The following is a 21662-nucleotide window of genomic DNA, read 5'->3' on the forward strand; positions in this document are numbered from 1 at the left end:
CTTACTTGGTCTTAGCGCTGTCTTTCTGCAGCAAATGAAGCTAGAAACTTAATAGGGCACAATAATGTGTGTGTACCCTGTGAAAAGGGGGCTGCTCTCCATGCCGCCTCGACAGGGGGCTTCAAATCCTTCAGTAAAATTCTTGATTGTATATAGTTGTTCAGGTCAAAGGCCAGGTTAAGTCGGAAGCCCTGGGCCTAAATCCTAATTTCTGTTATTTGCTAATGAGCAGGCATTGGCAAGGTATGTGGTATGTGGCCGCTTCACATGTCTCACGTGTCATCATTTTATCACTGGCTTGGGGTTGATAATATCTGCTCTTTGGTTTCTCTCTTCAAAAGGACATATGTGGGGGCACGTGAGTGGCTCAGTCGGTTAAGCGTCCGACTTTGGCTCAGGTCATGATCTCACAGTTCGTGAGTTCAAGCCCCATGTCGGGCTCTGTGCTGACAGCTCAGAGCCTGGAGCCTGCTTTGGATTCTGTGTCTCCCTCTGTCTGCCCCTCGGCCACTTGCACTCTGTCTCTTGCATTGTCTCAAAAATAAACAAACATTTAAAAAAAATTAAAAAAAAAAAAAAGCACATATGTGGAATGGAAAAAAACTTGGGGAGGGTAGGTACAGTGCAGTGGTCCAGGGCCCAGGCCTATTTCTGGCTGCTTGAACACAAATCCTGGTCCCCCCACTCTCCAGCAGGGTGACTGGGCCAGGCAGCTCACTCATCGACGCCTGAGTGTGTCTGTTAGATGTTGATTGTAGCAGTACCTGCCTCATAGAGTTGTGAGGATTTAACATGGTGCCAGCACTCAGTAAATACTCAGAATTGCTAGCTGTATTCTACTGTTTGAATGTGAGTTGTTGTGGTTACTTTGTTTGCAGTGAGCCCTGTTCCCTTAATCCTCCCAGCAGAGTATCAAACTAATTACCCTCTGGTGTCTTCTGCAGAGGATGTGGATCCCTCAGTTGGTCGCTTCCGGAACATGGTGCAGACTGCAGTGGTCCCGGTCAAGGTAGGAAGCACATTGTAACACTGTTCGGAATGCCATACAGTCTGGTTTAAAAACCCACTCTTTTGGGGTGCCTGGTAGGCTCAGTCAGTCAGCATGCAACTCTTGATCTTGGGGTTGTAGGTTTGAGCCCCACGTTGGGTATAGAGATTACTTTAAAATCTTTAAAGAAAAAAATGAAAATAAAAAATAAAACCCCACTCTTTTATGTGTAGGTAAGTGTTAAATGTGTGCTTAATTAAAATTGTTTTTTAATGTTCATTCATGTATTTTGAGAGAGAGACTGTGCGTGTGTAAGCAGGGGAGGGGCAGAGGGAGGGGGGAGAGAGAGAATCACAAGCAGTCTCCATGCTGTCAGCACAGAGACTGATGCGAGGCTCGATCCCACAATCATGAGATCATGACCTGAGCTGAAACCGAGAGCCGGACACTTAACGCACTGAGCCACTCGGGCGCCCTGTGTGTGCTTAATTTTAAAACACATTCTTTGTTCCTCTGTTTTTTCATGCTGTAGAAAGACTTTCACCCCACCTGAATCTAGGGGATCCTGGAGTGCCATAGAAAGGCTGCAGGCGACTGGCCAGCTGGATGCTGTGTATAAATTCTGATGTGATGGGAGCCTATAAATTTACCTCCAGCAGGGTGCAGAGAAGCCCACTTTTCTTTAGCCTTGCCCTTCTGGCTTGAAGTCAGCTATTAGGGGAGGAGGAACATTGTCGCGTTTCTGCATGGCACCTCCAGCTTGGCCGTGCCTTTGTCTTGTGGTTGAGAATGGTGCAGATAGGAAAGCCAGTCCAGATCAGGATTAGGTTGAAAGATCAGGTATGTTGAAGAACCAAGAGGTGGAAGTTACAGAGATGTTCTAATTGCTCAACATGTGGAGGAACTACGTGGCAGCTGGGACTGTCCATAGGGGCAAGTGACCCCTTGAAATAGTGAGACCTGTCAACAGAGATATTCAAAAAGTGATTGGAAGATGCTGGTCACAGATGCTATAGAAAGTTTTATTTAAAAAACAAAACAAAAAATTAAACTTTAGATTGATAATATCTGTCAAATTTCTGGTTAGTCTTTTTTAATCCAAAAGGGTCAGAGGGTTGAGGGGGATCTTTCATGAGCATTCATAAGCCAGTGTGAAAAAGTACAAGATGACGTGTTTCTCTGTTGTCTCCATAGCATTCAGGTCACGTTTCTCCTTGAGCTCCTTCCTTCCTTCCTTCCTTCCTTCCTTCCTCCCTCCCTCCCTCCCTTCCTTCCTTCCTTCCTTCCTTTCTTCCTTCTTTCCTTCCTTCTTTCCTTCCTTCCTTCCTTCCTTCCTTCCTTCCTTCCTTCCTTCCTTCCTTCCTTCCAAATGTTCTCTTGTCATTAAAGTATAAAACCAGCAAGAGGAGCCTGGCTGGTTCAGTCGGTAGAGCATGATCTCGGGGTTGTAAGTTCAAGCCCCTCGTTGGGTATAGAGATTACTTTAAAAAATAAAATATAAAACCAGATGTTTTTACTTCTTTGTCAATTTTATTATGGTATAATTTACATATGATAAAATACATTTAAGTGTACAGTTTGAGTTTTGACAAATGTATACACCTGGGTTACCACCACCATACTCCATGTATAGCTTTGTATCACCCCAGAAAGTTTACTTATGTACTCTTGCTGTCAGTTCCCCACCCCCCCGCCCCAGCCCCAGGCACCCAGTGAACTGCTTTCTGTCACCACAGATTTGTTCTGCTCTCAGATTAATGTTTAAAAGTCGTGTGGTCAACGTGAAGATATTGACTTTTTACTTAAATACTTGTATTACTTGTTATCACCACTGTTTCCTAAAAGGGCATTTTTAAAATCAAAAAAGAGAGGGAGGGGTGTGACCTTATGACAAAGAGTAGTCACTTAAACTGGGTAAGTTTTACTTTATGAAAAGCTCACGCGTCCTCATTTTTCCCAGTGCATTGTAGGATGGTGAACACTTTGTGTGGAGCAGTATTTGGGAACCATCAATGTTAGACAACCACTGTCAGGTGGTCTCTTCAAACCCTGAGATTTCAGGAGAGTGAAATAGGTTGTCTAGGAAACAAAACAAGCTAGAGGGTTAGGGGCCTTCTTCAAGTTTTCTAGGGTTGGAATAGAAAAGGCTAACTGACACCCTCTCGTGTCTTACCTCTTGTCTCCTCTGTTTCTTGTGAACCACAGAAGAAGCGGGTGGAAGGCCCTGGCTCCCTGGGCCTGGAGGAATCAGGGAGCAGGCGCATGCAGAACTTTGCATTCAGTGGAGGACTCTACGGGGGCCTGCCCCCCACGCACAGTGAAGCCGGCTCTCAGCCACACGGCATCCATGGGACAGCACTCATCGGTGGCTTGCCCATGCCATACCCGAACCTCGCCCCTGACGTGGACTTGACTCCCGTCGTGCCGTCAGCAGTGAACATGAACCCTGCACCAAATCCTGCAGTCTATAACCCCGAAGCTGTCAATGAACCCAAGAAGAAGAAATATGCAAAAGAGGCTTGGCCGGGCAAGAAGCCTACACCTTCCTTACTGATTTGATATTTTTGGTCATGGAGAAGGGTGGGATTGGGTGGGAATTGGGTGGAAGGGTGACGGGGGAGCTAATGAACTAGGGAGAAAAACTTTCCATGTGTGCGGTCTCGTCTTTCAGAATGTCTCCTGGGGCCCTAACCATGTAATGTTAAAGCTGGGGTGGGGTTGGACTATCCCATAAAGACCTGTCTTCAGAACACTATGAGTGTAGAACAGTGTTTCATATTTCCCACTAGGTAGGCTGCCCTGGCCCTTTCCCAGGCCTCTTCCATCACCACCTTTTTCTTTTCTTCCTCGTTCTGGGGTCAGTTTGATTTAAAGTCATGTGTACCCTGGGGAGAGACTCTAGGCCCTCCGGTGGCATCTAGAGCTGTGCTGATGGCAGCAGCATCACCAGCCTGTGGGTCCAGCAGCCTGGTTTCTGTTTACTGTCCCTGCAAGTCCCAGGTAGCAAAGGGTTCGCCATGGAGCCCAGGTCTATCAAAAGAGGGTTTAGAATTCTTCAGTTAAGCTAAGGTTTCAACTCAGAAATGTTTGCCTGGGTCACTGGTTTTGAGGTCCAATAGTTAGGCTTTTTTCTCTTTTGTCCTTTCTGTTGGAATGAGAACATTTTGATTTTCTTCATCTGTGACCAGTGTTGTAGATACAGGTGGGTAGTTTGAAACTTACGGTATTGTTTGAACTTCACTTGTTTCTCTTGTCACACCTGAGTACTCTACTTGCTGAAGTTTTTCGTTTGATTCCAGAGTACTGTCCTCTACTCTTTAAGGCATTGCTTTCCTATTCAAGTGTGTTATGAAGGCAATTTTTAAAGGATATGACCAGTTAGAGCAGCAATTCCAATTGAAAAAATTTTACTTTGCAAGTAACTGATGTCTCTAAGAGGACATTTTTAGGTGTTGGTTCAGAGGCTCTCCCCCCCCCCCCCCACCCCCTTTACTGAGAGCTCTCATAACCCAGAGCTCCAGGACTCGGCCCAGTAACAAACACAGGAGACGAAGGTAGCAAACAGTGATATGAGCTTTGTACAGAGATTTGTACATTTGTGTAATAGGCCTTTTCACGCTTTATGTGTAGCTTTTTACCTGTAACCTTTATTACATTGTAAATTAAACGTAACTTTTGTCATTCGTGCAGTCTGTGATTCGGTCGCCATCACGGATTCCCGCTGCCATCAGGGAATGTTTTGTCGGAGGTGCAGGTAGGCTTGGGAGGCGATGCTCTGGCCCCGTTTTATTACCACAAATAAAGATGCCCCCTGCCGAATGTGGAAATTCTAATTAGAGATTCCAGTCCCCAGACTGACGCCTCACTGAGCAAAGTGGGTTAAGAGGTGCCTGCTGCCCTTCATCGGGAGGCAGAACCACAGAACTGACACCGGGAGGCTGGGCTTCGGGACACTGGTCCCCGGCGGGTGTTGCCAAAGCCTGGCCGTCCTCCTGCTCTCTGGTTATAGCTGCTCACGTCGGTGCCACAGCTCAGGAAGCTAAAGTTGCATAGTTTTATAGGGGATTTCAGCCAGAGTTAGGATTGAACATACGTGTCTCGCATGCCAGGACCTCATACGCGGGGAGTGGCTTTGTGATGGAGATGCCAACTAGCTTCCAAATCCCTTGGGTTGAGAGGCTGGCCTTGGAGCAGGAGCAGCTGAAGAACAGGGATCCATAAAGTCACAGCTGGACAAAAAGTTGACCTCTTAGCTTCTTGTAAAAATGAGGGTCCTTATTTTAAAAGGACACCTTCCTCTTACTGTAGTGAAGGTGACTGTTAGTGCTGGTTAATAGTCCCTCACTGAACACCTGTCTACCCTGCCCACCATTACAGCAAGTTTTATTTACATAGCCCTAAGGAGAGGCCTGTTTTTATTCCCCATTTTGCAGATGAGAAAACAGACAAAATCAGCTTCCCTGTGATCCCATTGCAGTGAAATCAGGATTGAAACTCTAGTCTGAATCCAGAGCCTGAGACTTATACAGCCTCCAGGATGAGCTAAGCTGAAGCAGGTGCTTGGCCTGTGGGGGGCACACCATTGTGCTCAGTGGGCTGTAGCTCTGTGGCTAGGTTTCGTTGAAGTTTAAGGTTTATTTTTTTACTTATTTTTGAGAGAGAGAGAGCAAGCAGGGGAGGGGCAGAGAGAGGGAGACAGAATCTCAAGCAGGCTCCGAGCTACCAGCACAGAGCCTGATGCGGGACTTGAACCCACAAACCATGAGATCATGACCTGAGCTGAAATCAAGAGGCAGAGTCTGCTCAACTGACTGAGCCACCCAGTCACTCCATGTTTAGGCATTTAAAGAAGAAAAGTGTTCCAAACTGAACAACTTAGTGGAAGGTGTGCTAAAGGGCTTCGATCTAGTTTAGATGATAAAGTAAATCCTTCCTGATGAGAGGTTATACTATGTATTATTTGGTTTCAGAATTTGAGTTACAGAGTGAAACTTGCAGTGGGTCTCAAAGAAGGCCCGCAGAGAACATCCAAGCCTGCCAAGTAACATCTTTCCCTTCGAGGGCCCATTTGACTTCAGTGGAAGCAGGGCTGGCTTCGTTTGGTGGTTCCAGGACACAAGGAGGCTTTGTGTGGACACCTGGCTCACTTGGCACCATATTTCTGGTTTATTTCTGTCACGCTGTAGTGCCTCTCAGAGGTGAGCTCCACAGGGAGCGGCCTCGCTGCTCACCCTTAACTTGGCTCGAGACACGACCCCAGATGGATAAGCCCTTCCTGCTTACCACAAGGACCGGCAGATGGCTATTGCTCGAGTAAGTGTGACGCTGCTGTGGGACACAGCCTCTCCCCAGCCTGGGACACGGACCCACTCTGGAGGGGAAGCGACCACAGGTTTCCCCAGAGTCCTGTGCCCACTGATGGGCCATCTGCTTCAGAGGGAGGAGAAGACCTTTGTTCCCTCCCCAGGGGGGAGAGGCGGCAAATCCCATGGAGGACACCTGTTGACAGGAACCAGCCCATTCTCCGGGTGTTTCCGGCTCAAGATCGGCTGCTTGGAGACAGCCTGCCTAAACTATGCCCATTATCTGCAAATCATAGAATTCTAGAGTCTGAAGCATTTATGAGATCCTGTCTGGATCCTTCATTTTGCTTGTGAGCAAACCATGGCTGTGGGGGACTCACTTCTTTCAACTAACAGGGATGGAAATGTGTGAGCTGGGCATACCAAAATGTGCCACCTTGCCCGCAAGACGCCTGCCTGCTTTAGTGGAAGGATGGACAGGGTGAAGACAGCAGAGACAGGTGGGGTCAGGGAGCCCTCTAGGGAGATGACATTTGGGCAGAGCACTGAACAACAAGTGGGGAATTGCCACACGGAGGGGTGTAGATCAAGCCTCTCCAGGCAGAGGAAACCAGCAGGAGAGGCACAGAAAGACTGGAAGGATGGAAGGATGGAAGAACGTGGGGATGGTCGGTAGGGGGAGGAGGGAATCAGAAAGGCAGAGGCCAGATCCCACCCTGTAAGCTTTGCTGGGGAATTTGAAAGTTTCAAATTACTGGGGTCCACTGAAATTGTTTTTTTCTCTTTAAAAAAGAAAGAAAAGAGGGAAAGAAGGAAAGGCAGGCAAGTCAAGGCAAGAGAAGGAAGGGAGGGAAAGAAAGGAAGGAAGGAAGAAAAGAAGGGAGGGAGAGAGAGGAAAAGGGAAGGGAAGGGAAACAGGGCTCAGGGAGAAGGTCATGAAAAACCAGAGGGTCGACCTTTTATGTTTCCAAGTGGCGGCGGGAAGGGCACGCCAAGCAGGGGCAGCTGCAGGAGCAAAGGGGGTGGGTGAATGAAAGTCCCCCAGCGTATGATAGAGGGCGGGGGTGGGAAGGCTCTGAGTTTGGACGACCTCTGTCTCCGTGGAATAAAATCATCGCCTGTTCCTCTGGGGAAATTGGATTGGGAGGCAACCACCCCTGAACGCGGGCCCAGGTGCAGCTCTGGAGTCGGCCGGCAGGCGGGGCCCTGCTCCCATTCTCGAGCCACTGTGGTTGTCCTGTGACCTCCCAGGGCTGTGGGGCTGGGAGCTGAGGGGAAGAGGAAGGAAACCCATCTGGCTCATTGTCCTGCACCCTGCTGGCACTTTGTGCATGTTAGTCCCCTTAAATTTCCCAACATCCCTGAGAGGAGGTCGGTGGTGCCCCATTTCACAGCTGCGGGACCTCGAGGCTCAAGGAGAGTACACAGACCGAGGTCACATGGCTGGCAGGTGGTAGAGCAGGGATTCAAATCTGGGCCTGATGTTTTGGACTATGAACGGCAAAAGAGAGCCCCTGATTGCTGCCCTGCTTGTGCCTAGGGTCTGTGAGAGACTGGGGCTTGGTCCGTTTCTGATTTGTCTCCCTCTCGATTTCCTACCGTGGCTGGGGTGCAAGGGGGCAAGAGCACCTGGCCCCGGGGTCCCAAATAGACCAGGTTCGGCCATGCGCGCTGACAAAATCCAAAGGCAGAGAGAAGAGAGTGGCGGTGACACGAGAAAGGAGAAAGGAATTTATTTCCGCGAGGCCAGCACTGGGAAGGCAGCGGACGAGTGTCCCAAGACTGTCTCCAAAGTGCTGAAGACACTTCCAGGTTCACATCAGGCAAATGAGGGGCAGAGATCGGGGGGGGGGGGGGGGGGGGGGGGGGGGCGGGGAGGGCAGGTGAGCAGTCAAGCTCTGGTTGCTTGAGGCGGTAGTTTCTGTTCCCATCAGGGGATGCTTTGCCTGCCGGGCCTTTTGCCAGAGCTAAGAGGTAAGCTGGAAAGAACTTAATCACTTAGAAAGTTTGAGGTCAAGACAGAGATAGCTGAAGAGGACTTTCACTCCCCTGTCTCCATCTCCGGCGCCCTTTGCAGCCTGTGGTGGGCTATCTCCACACATAGGCCAGGGTGACCAAAGCACAGACCCTACTGTACCATCACCTGGGGACAAAGTTACTAACAAGAAGTGCAAGGAGCTCTCTGGAGAGAGCTGATGACCAGGTCTCCCAGCCTGCCTGCCTCGGCCGCCGCCCATCATCGCCACAGCCTTCCTGCCGCCACCCAGGCACTGGAGCCTGTGTCCCCTTCCCGCAGTCCTGCCCTCCTACTGATGGCCAAGCCCACCCTCTCCCGGGACCATTCCCAGCAGCGTGAAAGGTCAGACCGCTCCAAACCCCACCTTGATTCCACTTCCCCACCAGCCACCTCAGCTTCCTCCTATTTCTCTGCCTCACTTTGCACCCCAGTCCCCGGAAAGAATGGTCTCATCTTGCTGTCTCAGGTTCCTCTCCACTACATACTCTTGCATCCACTCCAGTCAGGCTTTTGCCCCAATGCTCCATTAGAACCTCACCTGCTGGTACCCTGGTTAGCCATGTCACGTTCCCTGCTCTGCTCAGAATGCTCCAGAGGCCCCTCATTTCCTCCAGAGTAAAGAGCCAGTCTTTAAAAAAATTTTTTGACACTCATTTTTGAGAGACAGAGCACAAGTGGGAGAGGTGCAGAGAGAGAGGGAGACACAGAATCGGAAGCAGGCTCCAGGCCCCGGGCTGTCAGCACAGAGCCCGACGTGGGGCTCGAACTCACAAACCGCGAGATCATGACCTGAACTGAAGTTGGACGCTTAACCGACTGAGCCACCCAGGCGCCCCAAGAGCCAGTATTTGCCAGTCTGGCCCTGCTCTGCACCCCCTCCTATTACTTCTCTTCTTCCCACCTCTCTCCCCCTTGCTCACTCAGCTGGTCCCCCAACCCTGCCTGCGTGGCTAGGACTCTGCCCCAGATGTCGGCATGGCCCCCTCCCTCACTGCCTTCAAGTTGAGAAAGAGGAAAGCAGCCCCGGCCTCCAGCAGCCAGTCTAACACTCACAGCCGGGCCTTGGTGTTCTCCTGTCGAACAGAAACCATTTCACAGGATGTCAACATCAGACAAGGCCACTCTGTGTCGGTGATGAACACAACAGGATCACTCTGTAATCATGTCTGAACGCAGAACATGAACATTGTCCAAACCACAAATGGGACCAACCATCGCTGTTATGACTTGTGGCCCCGAAACGTACGTCCACCAGAAACCTCAGAATGTGACCTTATTTGGGAAAAGAGTCTTTGCAGATGATATAAAGGAGAAGGTAAGGATCTTGAGATGAGTTCATCCTGGATTAGAATGGGCCCTACATCTAATGATGAATGTCCTTAGACAGTAAGGAGACAGAGACAGGGGGAGGCATGTGAATGGAGGGAGAAATTGAAACGATGGGTCTACAAGCCAAGGACAGCCAGCAGCCCCCAGCAGCCAGGAGAGAGGCATGGAGCAGGTTCTCCCACAGACCCTCCAGAAGGAATCGATCCTGCGGACATCTTGTTATCAACCTTCCTGCCTCCAGCCTACAGAGCCGTGAAAGAATACATCTGTGCCGCTATAAGCCACTAAGTCTGGTGATTTGTTGTGGCAAACCTAGGGAACAGACGCAATCCCGCACGCTGGCTAATATGAGAGACTGTTGCTTCTTACTAAAGACAGCCGTAGCCTTGGTCTGGTCTTCCCTCCTTGTAGATACAATTTATTAAGATCCCTAGTCATGGAACTGGCCTGGCTTCTGGAAAGCATCCAATCTAGGGTCAAGCCCTGCTTCCATCAGCCCTCCCAAACTCCCTAACCCGAACTTAAATCCTGCAAGTCCTTCCTAATACCCCCTCACTGAGTCACCCACAGTCCCTGTGGAGCGTGCCGTCCGTCACTACTGAGTCGTAAACCCAACTTGCTAACCGCCCTGTGTTCCTGGCAGTCTTTGGCTGGAAGACAAAGTCTTCACCCAAAGGCCACCATCTCCAGTGACAATTGCAGCCTGGCCACCTCTCTTTCTCCTGCCTTCTCCCCTCCCTCCATTTCCCTATGGCCTTCTCCACCTTCTCCCACACTAGGTCATTTACGTATTTTTCTCTGTACTGTTTGTGGTCTGTCTTCCCCACCCCCATCTGAACGTGAGCTCCACAAGGAGCAGGGAGTGTTGTCTGTTTTGTTTCCGGATGTGTCCCAAATGGCGAGAACCTAGCCCACTGTAGGCACTCAGTAAATATTTGTTGGTTGAGCGCATCAGTGCTGGGACAGGAGCAAGCCCAGGTAACTCCTAACCAGTTTGGCATCAGGAAGGCTTCCCTGGAAGGGAAAGGATCAGGGCTGGGATCAGATGGGTATACAGAGTTGATCCAGGCATGAGACTGGGGAAAGTCTTTGGGGCATGTACAAAAAGGCTGGGGAAGCGAAGGGGTTAAGACTGGGGGAGAGGGGCGCCTGGGTGGCTCAGTCGGTTAAGCATCTGACTCTCGGTTTCAGGTCATGGTCTTGCCATTTTGTGGGTTCGAGCCCTGTGTCAGGGCTGTCTCTGTCTCTCTCAAAATAAATAAACAAACAAATAGGGGCGCCTGGGTGGCTCAGTCGGTTAAGCGTCCGACTTCAGCCAGGTCACGATCTCGCGGTCCGTGAGCTCGAGCCCCGCGTCGGGCTCTGGGCTGATAGCTCAGAGCCTGGAGCCTGCTTCCGATTCTGTGTCTCCCTCACTCTCTGCCCCTCCCCTGTTCATGCTCTCTCTCTGTCTCAAAAATAAATAAACATTAAAAAAAAAAATTTAAAAAAAATAAATAAAATTAAACATTTTTAAAAAGACTGGGAGAGAGTAAGTGCTTCAAGGTAGCTGAAGAGGATGTTCTGGAAGAATAAATTAAGAAACGAGGCTGGACAGTTGTCAGGGGCCAGGACCTGAGGAGCCAGGACGTCAGGTGGTGGGCGGACAGTGCTGTGGAACAGGTGATGCTGGAGGTGGGAAGGCGAAGGGCAAGGCTGTGGGGGTGAGTGGCCTGGGTCAGTGGCTGCTGGAGAGAAGGGGCAGAGTCCAGGGACAAGGAAGAAAGCCCAAGGTGAATCCTGGGTCTCTGGTCTGGGTATTTGGGGGCATCAGAGGTGCCATTCACTGCAGAGGGGAACACAGGAGGAGTGGTTTACGGGGAAAGTGCTGAGTTCAAGGCACTGCATGCCATAGAACCTCAAGGGACGTGTCAAGGGCGCAGTTGTATGCACAACCTGGAGACACAGGCTTCGAAGATGGACACCGAAGCCTTGCAGAGAGGGGGATCCTGGAGACTTCTACCTGAGAAGCCATAATGGGAAGGGCTTCAGGGAAGAGGTGGGGGAGGCCCACTTCTCTCCACCCCCCTCCTCTCTCTCTGGGGCCTCTAGGGCTTGCCTTGGCCCCAGAGTCCCAGTGGCTGGAATCACTTACTGGGACAGAGGTCTCCTGTCTCTGCTAACAAATAATTCACTGCTCCAAGCTTCTTTTGAAAGCAGAAGGGGAGCCCCTACACTGCCCCAGCACAGACAGAAGCCATAAGACCCACTGCGGAACCAACACCCCCACCTGGAGGTGGAGAGGGTAGTCTGGCCCTGGGACTCAGGTCCCGTTATTCTGGAAAGCTCATTACTGGGGCTGAAGTGGGTGGTCACCAGACAAAGTCCAGGCACGATGCCACCATCAACTGTTCACAGGCAGCGGGGTTGGGGGTGAGCCTGGCACAGGCTGGCACACTCAGCCCCCGTCCCAATGGCCCCAACCACCTGCCTCACAGACTTTGACCACAATCGAAGCGACCCTGCCCAGATGGGAGGGGTGGGGTCCTAACCCGGAGCCCACGGGCTCCATCCCTCACTCTCTATTCTGCCTCCTAACTGCCCCTCCGCCCTGCCCGCCAGCCCAGGTGGGGTTTCCCTCTCCTCTGAGCACACAGCAGCCTCCTAAGTGCCCCTCCCCACCCTCCACGCCATCTTGGACACCTCCACCGGAACCTTGCTGTAGTGCAATTCAGTCCATCAGGGACTCATCTGCAAAACCTTTGGGTTAAAGGACAAACTCCTCCCTGGGGCCTCTCAGGTCCTGTTCCTACCAGAAACTTCTTCCAGTTCCTCAGAATGCATCCTCCCTGCCACCCTCCCCCCTCTGTCTCCCACTCTCCCTCAGCTCACCCCATCACTTCCTCTGGGCAGCCTTTCCTGGTCCCCAGGCTGCGGAAGCCTCCGCTTGAGTGACTCTCACCCACTGGGTTTTCCCCACCTGGGAGCCAGAGGGCAGAGACCGTGGGCTGTGGGCCACATTTACCGGTTTCCCAGCAAACCCACAGGCTGCCAGAAACAGGGACGGTGGCCTCAAGTTGAAATGCGTTATGGAGTTCTCTGCCCTCCCTCCCCTCCCTGGATCCTTGGCTCTTGCCCCACGGGGTGAGCAGATGTTGGTATCCTCCTTCCCAGCTAGAAGGAGCTGCCTGAGGCTGTGTCCTTTTGCCAGCATCCCCACGGCCTCCCAGTGGTGCTGGGAGAAGTCACCAAACGGAGGTCACATTTCCACAACTCCCCTTTGGGGGAGGTAAGGGAACAAGGAGGCAGGGCACCCGTTCCAGTGGGACTGCACGAGAGAGGCTGAAGAAGAGAACTTGCCCCAGGGCTCCCTGCTCTGAGTAGCACAGAGGGGTGGTTCGAACCTGGGACCCTGGTTCAATCTTCCTGACTGCAGGGCTTTGGGCACACTGCTTCATCTTTCTAGGTGGCAGTTTTCCCATCTGTAAAATGGAAAGAGCGAGAAAACCCACACCCCAGCGTATTGCAAGCTCAACAAAACAATGCACAGAAAGCACTTGGCACAGTGCCTGCCCTTGGGGAGCCAAGTTCCCCTTCCTGGGCCTTCCCATGGCCTCCATGTATATGCAAATTCAAGTTTGTGCATGGCCCTGGCTGGCTGGGGCAGACCCAGCAGAGGGGACAGAGGACAACAAGACAGAGGGCCGCTCAAGGGCTGTGGGACAGGGCCCTGGGACTGAAGAAGATGGAGAAATCCAAACACGAGGGGGAGGGCTCTCGAAACTACTCCAGTCCCTCTTCATTGCAGCTGGAGAAACTGAGGCTGAGAGGAGGCAGCAGCTGTTGCTGTTGCCAGAGTATTCCTCAGAGTCAGGTTTGGTAGCACAGCTGAAAGCAAGCTTTGCACCTCTTTGGAAGCCAGGTCTGTGAACTTTCCTAAAAATCTCCTAGAATGTAGAACAGAAGGGCAGGAGATGAAGAATTGGTCCAGAAGATACAACGTATATTTAAAGGAGCTCACAAAAGGAAGAAAAACAGAAAACAAACAAAGAGAAAGGCAAGGATGTTTCTAGAACTGAGGGGTGTGAGTTTCCATGTTAAAAAGAACCACAGGTCCCCCAAATAAATAATCCAGTGAAGAAATGGGCAAAAGAGGTGAATACACACTTTTCCAAAGAAGACATCCAGATGGCCAAGAGACACATGAAAAGATCCTCGACGTCGCTCATCATCAGGGAAATACAAATCAAAACAATGAGCTACCACCTCACACCGTCAGAGTGGATAAAATTAACAACTCAGGCAGCAACAGATGTTGGCGAAGATACAGAGAAGGAAGAACCCTTTTGCACTGCTGGTGGGAATGCCAACTGGTGCGGCTACCTGGAAAACGGTATGGAGGTTCCTCAAAAAATTAAAAACAGAACCACCCTGTGACCCAGCAACTGCACTACTAGGAATTTATCCAAGGGATACAGCAGCGCCGATTTGAAGGAGCACGTGCACCTCAAAAGCCATAGTATGTAAAGAGCCCAAATGTCCATCAACTGATGAGTGGATAAAGATGTGGTGTATATATACAATGGAATATTTACTCGGCGATCAAAAAGAATGAAATCTTGTTATTTGCCGCGACGTGGATAGAACTAGAATGTATTATGCTAAGTGAAATAAGTCAAAGACAAATCATATGATTTCACTCATATGGGGAATTTAAGATGCAAAACAGATGAACACGGGGGAAGGGAAGCAAAAATAAGATAAAAACAAACCATGAAAGACTCTTTTTTTAAAAAAAAATGTTTATTTTTGAGAGAGAGAGAGAGAGAGTAGGGGAGGGGCAGAGAGAGAGGGAGACACAGAATCCAAAGCAGGCTCCAGGCTCTGAGCCGGCAGCACAGAGCCCTACTTGGGCTTCGAACCCATGAGCTGTGAGATCATGACCTGAGCCGGAAGTCTGACATTCAACCAACTAAGCCACCCAGGCACCCCCATAAGAGACTCTTTTTTTTTTTTTTTAACGTTTATTTATTTTTGAGACAGAGAGAGACACAGCATGAACGGGGGAGGGGCAGAGAGAGAGGGAGACACAGAATCGGAAACAGGCTCCAGGCTCTGAGCCATCAGCCCAGAGCCCGACGCGGGGTTCGAACTCGCGGACCGCGAGATCGCGACCTGAGCCAAAGTCGGACGCTCAACCATTCAACCGACTGAGCCACCCAGGCGCCCCACATAAGAGACTCTTAAATACAGAGAACAAACTGGCAGGAGTGTGAGGTGGGGGGATGGGGTAAATGGGCAATGGGCGCTAAGGAGGGCACTCGTTGGGACGAGCACTGGGCGTTAAACGTAAGTGATGAATCACTAAATTCTCTTCCTGAAATCATTATTACACTATGTGTTAACTACCTTGAATTCAAATTAAAAAAAAAAATTACAGGGGCGCCTGGGTGGCTCAGTCGGTTGGGCGTCCGACTTCGGCTCAGGTCACGATCTCGCGGTCCGTGAGTTCGAGCCCCGCGTCGGGCTCTGGGCTGATGGCTCAGAGCCTGGAGCCTGCTTCCGAGTCTGTGTCTCCCCCTCTCTCTGCCCCTCCCCCGTTCAAGCTCTGTCTCTCTCTGTCTCAAAAATAAATAAATGTTAAAAAAAAAAATTACAAAAAGAAGAAGAAGAAGAAGAAGAAGAAGAAGAAGAAGAAGAAGAAGAACCATAGGTGGCCAGAAGCAAGGAGACCCACAGATGGCGAGCATGTGAAATGTCTGAGCATCAGGGACTGAGAGAAGGCTTCCAGCTGCACACACAAAGCGTCTGGAAGTAGAATGACTTTGGACCTGCCAACAGCAAACAGGGTACCACAAGAGCACGGAGCCATGCTTCCATATGTGCGGGGAACATTGCTTACAACTGCACCACAACACCAGTCAGATCATTGTTCAAGAATGAACCATGAACACGGGTGCACAAACACCTATTTGAGTCCCTGCTTTCAATTCTTTCGGATACATACCTACAACTGGGGTTGCGGGATCATACGGTAACTCTAGTTTTAATATTTTGAGAAAGAGGTGACTTTCCATTTAACCTCTGCTGAAAGGAGACGGCAGACTCAGCTGCTCTCCCCAAACCCGCAAGTTACGCAGAAGGTCTTGTGGGGTTTGGAAGGCGCAAAGCCTGACCCCTGCCCCCAGACTGAGCCCACTTCCTTCCCTCTGCTCGCCAGTCCCACAGGTGCTACAGTCCCTTCCCAGAGAGGACAGAAGCCTCTGACATACTGAGCAGGTGGTTTGCCTCCATCCGGTCCCAGTTAGGAAATACCGGGGCAAAAAGCTCTCTGGGCTCAAACCCACTTCCCCAGGGTAGCGGTCGATGGTTTCACTTTCTGGTCTGTTCCTTCCCCAGCTTTCCCCCAGCTTGGGACCTGGCCAGTTCCCAGGCCTGAGGAACTCCTGCCGGCGTTGCTCAGCTCCCTTCTCCTCTCCTCCCTTCCCCCTCTCCCTTCTAGCCTCTTCTTTACCTCCCCTCTCCTCTATTTTCTCTCCTCTCCCTTCCCCTCCTCTGTCGCCCCCTTCGTCCTCTCCTCTCCCTCCTCCTCCTTTTCTCTCCACCCCTCATCCCTCCCACCTTTCCCACCCCCTGCCCCTCCTTACCTTCCTTCCCACCCTGGAGGTTGTGAAACTTCCTTTGCCCCCTGCTTCATAAGGTCAAGAAGACAAGGCTTGAAGTGTACTTTTTCATCACACCTGAGTATGACTCAACCCTTCAAAGCTTCACAACCAGCCGCCGCTCTCCTCATTGAGGATATACGGATATCGAATATCTTTTTCCGGAAGTGACTCCCCCACCCTTGTGGAAATCTGCAAAAGGGGGGGCCTCCCCCCCAGGTGGGCCTCCACAGTGGTCTCAGGGAATCCTTGGCAGGGAGCTGTTCATATTATCCTTATAAACCAAGTTCTAGAAATTCTAGAAAACATGGGGCGCCTGGGTGGCTCAGTCGGTTTAGCATCTGACTCTTGGTTTCAGCTCAGGCGCTCTGTGCCGACAGTGCGGATTCTCTCTCTCTCCCTCTCTCTCTCTCTCTGCCCCTCCCCAGCTCACTCTCCCTGTCTCTCAAAACAAATTAAAAAACTTAAACATTTTTTGTTTTAAATCTAGAAAACAGGGAAAAGACGACAGATTGCCCTTCAAGTCCCTGGGGTTCCCAGTGCCGTGAGCGGTTCTGGTTTCGTCTGTGAGTTTTGGGCTCTTGTCTCCGCTGAGCCACTGGAGCATGACCGCTTCGGAGCCTACGGGTGGCTGTGTATCTGTGCAGGTGGGTGCCCTTGACGCTTGGGGCTTGTGAGAGGGTCACCTCAGAGCAGCCATCGGGTCCATAGCACCAAATGCCTCCCGACTGCTGGCTTGTTTTCCACCAGCCCCCCTTGGCCAACGTGCAAGGCCGGCGGGCAGGAGGGGACAGCAGGATGTTGTAACAACCCCCGCCCGGTGCTGCGTTCCCCTCCTGCCCCTGTATAAGGCCGAGTGGTACCAAGTCCAAGGGCGTCTGGTGCCAGCACGGCCGACAGGGCCCAGCCCCCCCACCCCCAGTCACCCTCAATTTCCCTGCTACGGTGACCACACTATCGTCACTATCTATGGCTATCAGATGCAGAAAACTGTGAGAGACTTGTGGCAGAAATGAGGAACTCCGGGTTCTGGGGGGTGGCAGGCCCCTCCTCAGGCCTCCTCCTCACAACTTCTCACCTCCTTGCCTCTCCCACCTCTCCCCACCACACTCCTGAGGAGTCAGAGACTGGGCTGGAGCTCCCAGGCTGGGAAAAAGTGCAAAGAGCTGGGGCCATGGCTCCCGCAGGCCTGGTTTCCAATTCTGGTTCCTCCGTTTGTATGTTGAGTGACAGCAAGAAGGACAGTTCCCCACTTAGACTCTCATTTACTTTGTGGCTCAGTTGGTTAATCACCCAACTTCGGCTCAGGTCATGATCTCATGCTTCATGGGTTCGCGCCCCCCATTGGGTCTGTGCTGACAGCTCAGAGCCTGGAGCCTGCTTTGGATCCTGTGTCTCCCTCTCTCTCTGCCCCTCCCCTGCTCACGCTCTGTCTCTCAAAAATAAATTTAAAAAAATTTTTTTAAATTAAAACAAAAAAAAGGAATCTCATTTTCCTAATCTGGAAAGCAGATTATCAAGAGAAGTAAATGAGATATGAGATCCCTGATAAATTTCAGGGGCACAGGAAGCCCTCGGGAAGCAATCATAGTAACAGATATTGAGCACTTGACATGTGCCATGTGCCCATCACACTATCATTTCCACCAACATCTTGCCCCTGCCAGTGCCTATGGTACAGAGGGGACCGAGGCTCAGAGATGTTAAGGAATTAGCCCAAGGTCACACAGCCATGAAGAGGTGGAGCCAGGCTTTGAGCCCAGCTCTGTTTGCAAAGCCCATCTTTTCATTCTTCATCCTCTGATGCATTTCTAGGCCAAACTGGGCTGAGCAAAAATTCGTCAGAGACCTGCTTTGTCTGGTGAAATACACGGGGAAGAGATGAAAAACTGCCATTTTCTCTGGCCTGCAGCAGAAACCCAGCGGGAGGGGGTTAAAATCCCAGCTTTCCCCCAGGGTGCCTGGCTGGTTCAGTGGGAGAGCACACAACTCTTGATCTCAAGGTTGTGAGTCTGAGCCCCACGTTGGGTGTAGAGATTACTTCAATGAATCGATAAAAACTCAAAACAAAAAAAATCCTAACTTCCCCACTTTTTCGTTGCCTGATCTCAGGCACCCTGACCTGTGAAGTGGGAATGTTTGTCTTGCTTGCTTGTAGGGAGGATTAAGCGAGCCTATGTTTGCACTGAGCCTGCTCAGGGTGGGTGCCCACAGGATCACACCTGCCAGTGTTTCTGGAAACATAAACATGCCCCCTCTGTCCCATCTCCTCTGCTTAGCATACCCTCCCCCTGGGCCCATGACCCCTGGGCCCTTGCATACCTCTGTGTGCCACTCCTCTCAGCCCTTGCAAGGGTCCTTCTTCCTTTTCTTATTGGGTCCATTGGAGGCTCAGCAACCTTTCAACATGACTGAAACCCACCCTCAGAGGCTGTAAACACAAGCATACCATTCGACTCAGAAATTCCACTTCAGGGATTCTATCTCAAGGAGACATTTTCCACCCATTCATTCAGTGAGTCATTAGCCATAGTGATTTATTGAGCACCTACTGTTTGCCAGGCCCTGTGATAGGCTGGGGTTACAATGGGGAGCAAAGTCGACTGGTACTCCAACCTCTGACAACTAGAAGTCAACTGTCTTTCTTTAAAAAAAAAAAACAAAAAACAAGTTCTAGATTTAAAAAGAAATTTTATTTAAAGTGGGTTCCACACCCAATGTGGGGCTCGAACTCATGACCCCAAGATTAAGAGTCACATGCTTTACCAATTGAACCAGCCGGGTGCTCCAAGAAGCCAACTGTCTAATTGCTGAGGAGACCTTAAACAATTACACAGATAAATATATAATGAAAATTGTAATGGCAAGGCAGTGTTTCAACACGTTGGTTGCAGTAGGCTTTTGCCCCCTAATTTGGTAAGTCCACTTCTGCGCCCAGGAAACTGGAAAAAGACAAAGGCAAAGTGAAAGGGGGGATTTTAAAAGTTTCTGTGGAGCAGTATCCCTCAGGAGCTTCCCCTTGAAGGTCACGGCTGGACCTGACTTCAGCCGGTCATGGGATGGGCAGCAGTTTCTGGGCAGCAGTGTCTGGAAACGTTTATGCAAAGAAAGAAAAAGACAAACAGAAATAATAGACAACCCAGTGGCGAGAAGTCCCCTGTGACCAGATCGCGGGTTCTAAACGCCCTTCTCCAATAAAAGGAACCCTTTCAGGAAAAGCGAAAATGGCTGCCTGCAGGGCTGAGGCAGAAAAAAGATGAGATGGGCCTCCAGGCATTTTGTAGCACCAGGCAGTGAGAAGTGCTCAGAAAGCGGGAACAAGGGACGGCTAGAGGGACCCAGGAGCCATCCCGATGGCACTCCCAAAGCAGGAATAATTTGGGCAACAAAATAATGTAGATTAGATTAGAAGTCAAAGTATAAATATCCATGGGTCCATACTGACATACATAATTGAATAATTAATTAATTGGGGTGAAGGGACATATCTTTCTGACAGAGGAATCCCAAGTCATTTATTTGGATGTTCCTTGCTCTGGGAAGCGGGGCTTCGCTTCCCCTGAGGGTGGGCTGCGCTTCGCTTAGCGACATGTTTCCAAAGAACAGAGTATGGAGAGGGGAAAATAGCAACTTTATAGTGGAGAAACCTGGAAACACCGCCTTCACTAAGCCATTGAGGTTAACATCACAGTGAAAAGTCCTGTGCGTTTGTCATGTGTCCGCACCCCCCAGAGGCTGTGATAAGAAGAGTTTTTCACCTTGGTAGTATCCTCCCCACAAACCCATAACCCCAGTCTAGTCATGAGGAAAACATCAGGAAAAAAAACCAAACAACCAAAAAACTGAGGGACAGGGACGCCTGGGTGGCTCAGTCGGTTAAGCGTCTGACTTCGGCTCAGGTCACGATCTCGCGGTCCGTGAGTTCGAGCCCCGCGTCGGGCTCGGTGCCGACGGCTCAGAGCCTGGAGCCTGCTTTGGATTCTGTGTCTCCCTCTCTCTCTGCCCCTCCCCCGTTCATGCTCTGTCTCTCTCTGTCTCAAAAATAAATAAACGTTAAAAAAAAAAAAAACAACTAAGGGACATTCGACAAAATACTCCACCAGTTCTCCTCAAGACTGACAAGGTTGCAAGAACAACAAGGAAAGGTTGAGAAAGCGTCACAGACAGGATGCGATTCTGGAACAGAAAGAAGACATTGGAGAAAAGGCAGATAAAATCCAAACGCAGCCTACGATTTTGTTAACATTAATGTGGCAATGGTGGTTTCTTAGTTTTGACAGATGCACCTTGGCAATGTGAAGTGGTAACATTAGGGGAATTTAAAACTGGCTGAGGGATATATGGGAAATCTATTTTTTTTCCACTTTAGTGGAAATTACAAAGATTTTTTTAAAAACCTGCACACAAACAATAGAGTAGAAACACAGCAAAGGGTTAATAGCAAGTATATTTGGATAGTGGGAAAGAACAATTAGGGTTTATTCCTTGTATGCTATTTGTTTGTTTTGGAAGTTTTATTTATTTAAGTGATCCCGCACCCTACATGGGGCTCCAGCTCACCACCCAGAGACCAAGAGTCACAAGCTCCTCCGACTGAGCCAGCCAAACGCCCCTACACCTTTTATTTTAAACTGTTATTATTTCTTTTTTCGTTCTCTTTCTCTTTTTCTTTTAATTTTTTAGATTTTATTTGTTTTTGAGAGAGAGAGTGCGAGCAGGGGAGGGGCAGAGAGAGAGAGAGAGAGACACTGAATCCGAAGCAGGCCCTGGGCTCTGAGCTGTCAGCACAGACTGAGCCCCCAGAGGGAGGCCCCAATTTCCCTCTTTTAAAAATTTATTTATTTATATTTGAGACAGGGCGAAAGCGAGTGGGGGAGGGGCAGAGAGAGAGAGAGAGAGAGAGAGAGAGAGAGAAGGAGAAAGAGAGAATCCCAAGCAGGCTCTGTGCTCTCAGCCTAGAGCCGGTTGCCTGGGGAACTCACAAAGTGAATTCATGACCTAAGCTGAAATCAAGAGTCACATGCTTAACCCACTGAACCACCCAGGCGCCCCATAAACTTTTATTATTTCTTATTAGAAGTCTGCTATTTTATAGCAACAAAAAGTGAAATAAAGTCTAGTTTGCTCTCCAGTTTCAGCACACACACACACACACACACACACAAAGTATTTTGCGCCGTATCTAAATGATCTCATTTAACCTGTACCACCAGCTAAGAAAAGATTCTTTCCTCTATTTTACAGATGAGGAAACTGAAACTCAGAAGTCGGTGATTCGCTTAAAGTTATATATACCAAGTAAGTGGGCTCTCTCCTAAGCAGATTTCTCTCTAGCCCAAGGAAGAATTTTTTTTTTAACATTTATTTATCTTTGAGAGACAGAG

The 21662-nt window shown here is 50.1% G+C and overlaps 1 protein-coding gene and 1 long non-coding RNA gene across 5 annotated transcripts in view; both read left to right on the forward strand.

Moving 5' to 3' along the window:
• PPP1R8 (protein phosphatase 1 regulatory subunit 8) overlaps window positions 1-4671 on the forward strand; it is a 22404-nt gene extending 17733 nt beyond the window's left edge. For all 4 annotated transcript variants that reach the window (XM_042951871.1, XM_042951867.1, XM_042951869.1 and 1 more), the window contains 2 exons: window positions 945-1009; window positions 3194-4671. In XM_042951871.1, coding sequence (XP_042807805.1) covers window positions 945-1009; window positions 3194-3547 — 419 coding nt within the window. In that variant the 3' untranslated portion in view covers window positions 3548-4671. The remainder of the gene's footprint in view (window positions 1-944; window positions 1010-3193) is intronic.
• An 11661-nt stretch (window positions 4672-16332) lies between these two features.
• Window positions 16333-21648, forward strand: LOC122228033. Its single transcript, XR_006206364.1, has 3 exons — window positions 16333-16497; window positions 16769-16925; window positions 21523-21648. It is a non-coding gene; the product is annotated as an uncharacterized LOC122228033 (long non-coding RNA).
• Window positions 21649-21662: the final 14 nt, after the last annotated feature.

The sequence above is a fragment of the Panthera leo genome, chromosome C1, assembly GCF_018350215.1.
Source record: "Panthera leo isolate Ple1 chromosome C1, P.leo_Ple1_pat1.1, whole genome shotgun sequence".
NCBI classification, from domain to species: Eukaryota; Metazoa; Chordata; class Mammalia; order Carnivora; family Felidae; genus Panthera; species Panthera leo.